The sequence below is a fragment of the Raphanus sativus genome, unplaced genomic scaffold (genome assembly GCF_000801105.2).
Source record: "Raphanus sativus cultivar WK10039 unplaced genomic scaffold, ASM80110v3 Scaffold3901, whole genome shotgun sequence".
NCBI classification, from domain to species: Eukaryota; Viridiplantae; Streptophyta; class Magnoliopsida; order Brassicales; family Brassicaceae; genus Raphanus; species Raphanus sativus.
The window spans coordinates 1-9331 of record NW_026619205.1 but is presented as its reverse complement, the minus strand read 5'-3'; the positions used below and the strand labels follow the sequence as shown (position 1 = coordinate 9331).

Genomic DNA, 9331 nt, shown 5'->3' with positions numbered 1-9331 from the left:
AGATAGAATTCTGGGTTCATCAAGTTATTTACCACCCATGAAAACGGTATCTCTAGTCTCACTTCTATCCCTTGGATCCTTACCAGTTTGACTTCTCCCCTCGTCTCCTGCGACCCATCTGCTTCCTCTTCTCCACTCGTTTGAGCTCTGTCTCCACTGTACTCCGGGAGGAGACTTTCAATGGCGTCACGTAGAGTAAAGCATTTCCCTGTTAGATACTGAAACTAATCAGTGATCTTACACAAAGAGAGATTCGAGTACAGGTCCATAAAGCCAATCTCTTATTGGTGAAGATGCTAAGAACAATGCACTGGATCTTTAAGCTGATAAATTGAATTACTACCTTCTTCTCTGAGGAACTCAACAGGGCGATTCAAGTACGAGATCTCATCCCATGTATCGATCTCAGGTACATCTTCAAGATTCTCGAAATCTTTATTGACACTTCGAACATACAGCCGAACAGGAATCCTCGCTGTAAAAAACGATTATCACAAGTCAATAATATGGGGACACCATTACTTTTTGAGAGGGTCATTATTCTATTCATATTAAGCTGTTTCTGTTTACAAGATATATAATAAGAAGGAAAACTAGGTCTATATCACTTCAAACTGAACTAAACATTTGGAGCTGAGCTTATAGTTGGCAAACCTGTCTTAACTTGTCCAGCCACATCTGTCTCAGTCCCACCTTGTCGAGATTGTGGAGATGACAAATTTGCTTTTCTTGAAAACTCATCTTCGATATTTCCCATTTTAAGCTTGGGTAATAATCTTGTGTAGGACTCAAGATCACCTGCCAAACCACCCGTTTTCAAAACTCGATGCTAACAGTCATAGATACATCCAAAGGTTATATATATCATGATTGATGATGATAGTGACATTTGACAATGCTGAACGCAAAAAACTACATCTGATGGCGATTAGAGTTATAAAAAGAAGTATTGCTGCAACAAGAATGATACTGGCTATGTGATTGATATTATTTTGTATGCATAAGATGGAACTCTCGTGTACCGTTCATGACAGAGGTCCATAGATCCTCTTGATCACTCTGAGACATATTCATAACATTCTTGCAGTTTCCATTGATGATATACGCCGCCTGCAGGAGTAAAGCATTGTTATAAAATAGCAGACAGGAGCAGCCTATGTCTATTCCACTAGGGAATAACCAATCAAATTCAGCAAAAAAAAAAAAAAAACTGGTCACAATATCATTCGCTATCATTACCAGTTATACATCTTCAACCGCCTATGCAATTCTATAACCCTCAGAACTTAACTTAACATACGGAAATGGTAATAATCATGGTGGCAGACAGAGATGTAAACGGTTGTTATACATCAAAATGTGGAAGAATGCTATAAGCTTGTTCTACAATGTCAAATAAGGAAGAGAAGACGTTTCAAGTAAAGTGGCAAGAAAAGTTAAAGAGAAATTGTGACAAACCTCTTTCAAAGAATTAACAAAGTTCCACTTGACAGAATCTTCTCCTTCACATGGAATCAGCACGTTGCTAGGATATCCCCTAAAGTGTATCTGCAAGTAAAAAGTTTCTAAAAACCTCAAAGAACAGCAAAAGATAAAAGAAAAGGAAAACTAAGGTTTGTGCATCCTGTGTTTCGGTATTTGAAGATTAATAATACATCCACTAAGCTCATATCTCAAACAGAAGAAGCTTAATGAAGATGAGAGACAGAGAGAAGAAAGGTTTTACGGTGAGATTCCAAGGTCTTTCAGGTTCTGCGCATATGAGATCAAAAAGAACACCTGTTGGTATATACCTGCAGTTACCAAACAAGATTAAGCTCTCCACTTCACAAATATATAAAATATACAAACAGTTATTTCCACAATGGCATACCATTTAAGAGGAAAGCCTTTGTAATCGAACCAGATGGAATCTTCACCAGGAGGAAGTGAATCCTTGAAGTAAGGCTTTATAAGAGGAACTAACAGAGGCAAGTACCCTATCCTAGGTGCTAATACCTGATTGAAAACATAAAGAGAGAGAGCTTAGATCTTCGTATGCTCTTATCTATCTCGAGCTTAACATTCTCCTGTCAGTCAAATCCAATCCTCTAATGCAAACTGTTTTCCTCCTCCTCTAAACAAATTGATTATTCAAAACCACTAAACGAGATACAAACAAACCTAAAATCCGAGATTCGATCGTGGTCTAACTAACTAACAAAACAATCGGAGAAACAAAAGAGATTACGAGAGCAGGAGGAGGAGCAGGGTGAGAAGCGACTTCGGATTTGTGGAGATGGATCTGCAGCGGAATTGCTCCTTCCCATACATACTTCACCGCTTCTTCTTCATTCGCCGCCATTCTCTTCTTCTTCTTCTTCTTCTTCTTCTTCCGTCTCCTCCGTCGCAGCTTAGTTCTTCTCTCTAATAAAACGATCTTTCTCGTGACGTCATCTTCTCTTGCGTGTACATTAATAATATGAAGCGTACGTTAGAGTAAATAGTCCGTCGCGAGCTAACGTGGTCCGTACCAGGCGCGAGATAGATATTATGCGAACGGGTCTATAATTATATCGGTTTAATCTGGTTTGGCAAGTAATCATAAGTTGGTCTGGTTTATTAATCACTAGATTAAAATTCAAGGTAAGAATAAGATCATCTCAATTTGCATTCAATGTGTATTATATACTGGTTTTGTTGAGGTTTAATTTCGATTTGGATTCGGTTTAGTTTCAATTTTGAAAGAATACCATAATAACAGAATAATTTTGGTTTGGTTTTCAAATCGGTTCGATCATCATAATCACTAGATTAACTTTGGGGAAAAAATTGTACAAGTGGTATACAGTAAACAAATTATGCCTAAAACAACAACAAACAGCTCGAAGAACACAAATGAAAAACAACAACAACAACAACAACAAAAACTTAAACACTTTGATGAACATTAAGAAGTTTAATGAATATTTGAATCTAAAAGACTTTGATGAGTACCTCAGAAAATGTCATATAATTATAAGCAGAGGCGTATCTGTTCTTGTTCTTCTTCTTCTGTCTCTATAACCATTTTTCTCTTCTTGTATGGACCAAACCCTCTTGAGTTAGACTCAGAGTTCGTTCTTCTGAGCTCAGAAAACGCAGACCTCTCGCTTGGTTTCAACTCCCACCGACACACCATTGTTTCCGCTGGTTCTGAGCCGCTCTTGTCCGTGTGTCCTGTATCATCCACCGAACCAGTGTTTGAACCAGTCGACGAAGATCCTTCGTTCTGCACAGCCTTCTCTGAATCCGAGCATCTGTTTTCCACTTCCTCTTGCTTAGAAGGGACTTGTTGATGTATCCAACAGCTCAGGAGTTTCTCTTGTGGGTTCATTATCACCATGGGGAATGTCTCGGATCTGGAGAGTTTCCTTGGTAACGGCTGAATGATAGGTGACTTACAATACGAGGACATGCCTGAATCCGACACCAAAACTGTCTTCCCGAATAGTTTAAGGCTTTGCTTCGTCGGTTCTATTGGAAACAACTCCAGCTTCGTAGATAAGTTTTTGCTTTTGTCAGCTACAAGAGTCTCAAGCTCTTCTTCAGTAGTTGCAAGAGGAGGAGCAGGAGGAGGCGATGCAGAGGAAACCGGTGACAAGCTTCGGTTAGGTGAATGCGAGTCAGAGGAACCAACAGTGGACAAGACAGAGGTTGGAGATCCATTGTCTCGTTCCGAGGGAGAAACTGATCTGCTTGTTTGGTCTCCCAGCTTGCGTGGGTAAGGATGAGTGGGTTTTCTCTTGGGACGAGGAGGCGGTATCACGATTGGCTCCAACGAGCTCCCATTACCTCCAGATGCTTCTTTAGCAACCTGTGTAGTAAACAGAGCTTAAGTCAGAATCACACACACACAAGTCTCCAAAGCAATCTATGAAACAATGATCACTTCTGTTCGTCAATCATTGGTACTTTTCAATGAACAAATTATTGCAAATAAGTTTTTAAAAACCTTGGAGAAAAACTTCTGAGCATGGCTTCGAATCTGAACAGCAGTCTTTGTACCCACATGTTCTGTTTAGTGAAACAAACATATATATATTTTTGGTGTGGTTCAGGGTATTGTAAAAAGACCCAAACATATAATAACTAAGTAGAAAGTAATAATCATTCAATTTTTTGTTACCTTCAATTCGTCTCCATGCTCTCCCATGTAGCTTCAAGGCTTCGATAAACTTATTGTGCTCTTCATCAGTCCATCTCTCTCTTTCTTTTGTTATCGTGTATGGTTTCCTCACCTAAAAAAAGATAAAACTGAGTCAAAAGATCTTTCACTATTGACATAAACAATAATTTACATGTGAAAGAAAGCAAAAACCTTGGGTGCATAGTCATTTCCCTCTTGGTCACTGGACTGTATCTTCTTCTGCTTATCTGTAGTCTTGCCACTCTGAGAAACAATCACCCACCAAGCAACAAACAAAAGAGGAAACTTTTAGGAATATATAAAAAAGTTATGTTCTTTTTTAACAAAAGTAGGCATTGGAATCATTTACTTTCTATAATTTACATTTTCATTAGCAAAATCCAACGGTTTCAACTGTAAACAGAGACCCTAATTACATTTTTTACAAACACCATATAAATCCTTGTAATAATAACATAACAGCCCAGTAATGTAATTGCAGCACACAAACTTAGAATTAATTAAAAAAAGTCTACTTTGAGAGCTATTCTTCTCCTAAGATTAATTAGCTTTAATCTGAACAAGGAGAAAAAAAACTAGATTGGTTTTGAGTCAACACCTGAACATTCGTAGTCAACGGAGACGGCGCCATAGCTTCCCGGATTTAGAGATCTCAGCCGGAGGTTTACTAAAGAAACTTAAAAAGGTTGAATTTTTGAATCTGGAGTCTGGAAATGAGCTACAGATCCCAGAAAATGGTTAGAGACCCACAAACGATTTGCTTCTGTAACTCTCTGATTGTTATAAGAAAGCTATGCTCGCTCGGAGTAAAGGAACGAGCTTTTGGAAGCTCTTTGTTTAGCCGGAAGAGGAAGGAAGAGAGCAAATGAAGAAAGCAGAGAGAAAGAGAGATTTGTGGAGGAAAGAAGAGTTTGGGGGGGGGGAGGTGTGAAAAAATAGGAAGACAAAAGGAGGGGATGCCACGTCAGCTTCTGGTATGTGCGCTTTTTCGAATTTTTTAATATTTTGTTGGTTTTTTTCCATGGAACGCTCGAGAAGCGGATGAAATCTTGTGGCTCACGTTCGATGACCCACATTGACACGCGTCGCTCGTGCCTTTAGTCACTTTCTCAAAAAAAAAATTAAAAACATTTGTAGCTCGTAATTAAATAAAAATAGATTTTGCTGGACTGAGAAATCTGAGCCACCAGTAGATTAGATGAAGGGACAAAAAAGGTCATAACTCACGAGAGTATGATATTTTTGTGCTTTGTCGCCATTATCTATTATCTATCTGGCTTCTTCATGTTCATTGGTTTCCACTTCGAGAGCTCTTTTTTTGGATAAAAATAATTTTATCTTAATTAAGTGCTAATCATTTATCAGCAGATAATTTAAGTTATAAGACCATTACATATGATTTGAGCTTTTTGTGGTGGTAAACCGATGACATTTACAAGTTACATGTCATCAACAGATTCTTATGTAAGTGTTTAAATGATGGTATTTATGTAGATTATATAAAATCAATAATATATCAGATTTTCGATTTTTTATGTTTTGAGTTTCAAATTTGTAAAATATTTGCGATCAACTGACATCCTCATCTCTTTTGTCTCAGTAGTCTTTCAGTTCTTGGTAGTTATATCAGAAACCTAATGTGAATTTTTGAAATCAGAAGTAAGTTAAAATCCAAAATCAAATGAGATATTTGTTTTTTTTTCGTTTTTCTTTGTAAAATAAATGTAAGTATTAGGTTAAATATCTTCTGCATATATAAAATACCTGGTGTGGGTCGCTCCATTACGAAAGCCTGGATAGATACACACCATAAATATAACTTATAATAGATACGTATTCGTGCTATTTATAATTATTTTCAACTTGTTCGTGACTTCGTATTAATATGTTTATCCATTGTGCAGGTCGTAATCAATTTTCTTAAGTGTGGAAGATAATTTAATTAAATCATTGTCAAGCATATAATATAAAAGTAAATTAAATTAACTGTATCTCATTTTGGGTGGAAGTGAAAGTTAATTACACTTTCGTTTAAAATAAAGTATATCTTGAGTGCACTTTTGTCCAGGTCACTGATTCTTACATTTAGCCGACTGTTCTACAGAATAAGGACACGTGGAATGAGGGATGAAGGATTCTATACCACTCGTTTATTTATATGTATAATTTACTAACGTTCACCGAATTTATACAAATTTCCTCAGCCACATATTTTTTCTTCTCGTTGTGCTTGTGCCTTAGCACTTGGGGTTTGGTTTCAATGAGGGGAAAGTGGTTGGTGTGTGGCTTTCGTGACTTATTATTACCATATCTTCGATTTCAATAAAATTCAACCTCTAGTGGAAAACCATATCTTTTTTTTTCCGTCTGAAGTATTTTATAAAAGATCAAGACCCACTAAGAAGCCCAACCCAACCGAAACAAAAGGCCATTCCGGCCCGATTACAACCAAACCCAAGCTCGACATGAAGGGCAATCTAAAACGGGTCTAAAGCCTAAGCATTTAACCACGCGTCGCCTCACTGCCACGCGTCTTGGTTTCTTCTCCTGACCGTCCAAACGTCAAACCTACTGTCGAACGAACCACGCGTCAGCCATTCACCACATTGTCATCCTGAGTCGAGATTTTCGCCGGAGAAAAACGAAACGACTGATGTTTCGCCGGAGCACGCCGTCGACAAATCACCGCACCCATCTTATCACCGAAACCTTCACCGGAGAGCTTCAATCGTCGAACGAGATCTCATCCGGGAATCACCACATCACGAACCACTCTTCTGCTAAAACAATCTCCACTCGCCGATCATTGAATCGATGACTTCGATAACTGTTCCAAACCGCCGAAGATTTAACAGCCATAGATTCCGTGATTACCACTTTGGGAGAAACAAAATCGCCGGAGATGCGAAGCTTGGGAAGCCTTCACTCCCGGGAACAAAGCCGGCGACCACCGTCAACGGAGACGGCACGGCCCCAAAGTCAAAACCGGTCATCCACCAAACTATGATGCGATACCGGAAAAAGGGAGAAGAAGAAAAGAGAGAACCACCGCGAATCTCACTTTCTCTCTCATCTTTTAGAGAGAAGCCAGAGATTCTACCATCATCTATGTACTTCTCTCCTTTATTTTTATAGATTATCATATTTATTCATTATAGTGGAAAACCATATCTATCTAATATGACCAGGCAATCATCACTTATAAGAAAATCCAAGTCGGCATGTGGCAGAAAATAGTAGTAACATTTCAAGATAAGAAAAATAAAAAACAATGCACAATATTTTGCTTAATTGATAATTTAACATTTAACCAAAAAATCAATAACCATGTATTAGTAGATAATAAAATCATTCACGAGGGGGAAGGATGGGTCAAAAGGCAGAGTAAAGTGATTAATCCGACGAAGAATATTAGGCTTCGTACTGATGGGAGTTAGGCACTAATCTACTGGATAGTGTGAAATGGCACGTTACATCATTGTGATATTTTTTGTTCTCGTCACAGCCATACGTTTATCTTTTGAGATATCGCGCTTCGTAAGTTGTACACCATATATATAAGTATATTTTTGAAAGGTTGTTTATCTTTTGCGATATCCCAACTTTAATTTTTCCAAGCGTTGATCATTTCTAAATAAACTAAATTTCCTGTTGTTTTCTAACTAAAACTTGATCAACTATACTTGATTTGTAGGAGTTACTAATCGCAATATGTCACAGATGCAAGCAGAGTCGGTGATATTAGCATTAGTAGAAAACAACAATAGAGAATCAATTAGGATCATTTATTTGAGTGAAGAGAAAAAGAAAGGTGGGTGGGTCCATATACTCGGTGTTGATAAAGTCCATTGTCTATAAGCTTCTAGGATCTTAATTATGTGGTTCATATTTATTCCCCAGCATCTTTTGTGCCTGCCGCCTTTATAGCCAAACGGGATAAAAGTGAAGAATCAGATATTCTTCTGAAATAAAAACCTCTGACTTTGAGATAATCAGTAAGAAAGATCGTGTGGTGTGTAAAAAAGGGCTTAGACCAGTGAAACTATTTATGGACCAACTGTTCCTTTTGGATTTCGAGTGTGGTAGAAGTGGGGTCAAAGTGTAGTAAGAAACAGTGTTGGGGGACAACTGTCGCAGTATGGTACTTATAATTTCAAGTGGTTAAAAACTTAAAATATAATTTCAGTATCTGCTGGTACTTATAAATATATGTCTATTCATCTCTTACCTATCAATAATCAATATATCTTTAACAAAAAAATCAAATCTATTTAAGATAATATACAAATAGGAAAAGATGGAGGAATAGCTCTCACAACCTCCTTACGCAAATTTGTATTTTATCGTTCGCTGTTGAAATTTTACTTGGAAGCCCCAAAAAGCCACAGAAGAAGTGTGATCTGACGGAAAGATAACTTCGACACAAGTTGAACAACCACTTCTTTTTCAATCAACAATGATATAATGCTTGTTTTGGAAATATATATATATATATATCAATTAAACTTCGAAATGGGAACGAAAGAGTGCTTGTGACCATACTTTATCGGAAATGGTATGAGTAACTTATCAGCAATATCAGCAAGAAGAAACTCATATATCAAAACGTCATTTGCGGGGGCTGTTGCAAGAAGAAAACAAGTTTGATCTTTTCCCTTCAAAAATGTTTCGTCAAAAGTGCTTAAGTGTATTAGAAAAGAAGGAAGATGCATGCCGTGCTAACGCTTTTAGGGGCCTAAGGCAATTTTTCTTTTGACACACCTAATGCAAAATTTTCTCAAATGATATATTCATATAAGATTTTGGTATGTTTACAAAGAACTAAACTGGTAGACACATAACAATGTTTATAATTAAAATCTAAAAAAAGAATCCCAACTAAAATATAGAGAAAAATATGTATGATCAATCAAACTCCATAGATATGCATGTGTGTAAGCATCTATAACACTAACTAATGTATTGTGTATATAAATATGAGGCCCTAAATTTTAACTAAAACCTATAGGGCCTAAGGCTCTCGCACGGGGTGAGCACGGCTTTCATGCATCAAAGTCCATTGAAATTTTTTCACAGATCCTCTGGATCGTTAAATGTCATGTAAGAACAAATAGTACAAGTTGAGTCTAGGGATATAGTTCCTACAACATCTCCCTCTACAAT

At 37.3% G+C, this 9331-nt stretch overlaps 2 protein-coding genes across 2 annotated transcripts; both read right to left on the bottom strand.

Moving 5' to 3' along the window:
• Positions 1-5: 5 nt before the first annotated feature.
• On the bottom strand, positions 6-2439 carry LOC130507010 (autophagy protein 5-like; the record flags this gene model as incomplete). The annotated part of the gene is made up of 8 exons (XM_057001713.1): positions 2231-2439; positions 1874-1998; positions 1727-1793; positions 1459-1548; positions 1023-1110; positions 655-798; positions 344-475; positions 6-208 (listed from the first exon to the last, which is right to left on the bottom strand). Coding segments are annotated over exons 1-8 (963 nt in total), but the record flags the coding sequence as incomplete, so codon positions are not given.
• A 337-nt stretch (positions 2440-2776) lies between these two features.
• LOC108814931 (protein REVEILLE 1) lies at positions 2777-5086 on the bottom strand. Its single transcript, XM_018587586.2, has 5 exons — positions 4767-5086; positions 4340-4411; positions 4148-4259; positions 3974-4035; positions 2777-3835 (listed from the first exon to the last, which is right to left on the bottom strand). Exons 1-5 carry the CDS (start codon positions 4797-4799, stop codon positions 2996-2998), a joined length of 1119 nt encoding a protein of 372 aa, XP_018443088.1. The 5' UTR covers positions 4800-5086; the 3' UTR covers positions 2777-2995.
• Positions 5087-9331: the final 4245 nt, after the last annotated feature.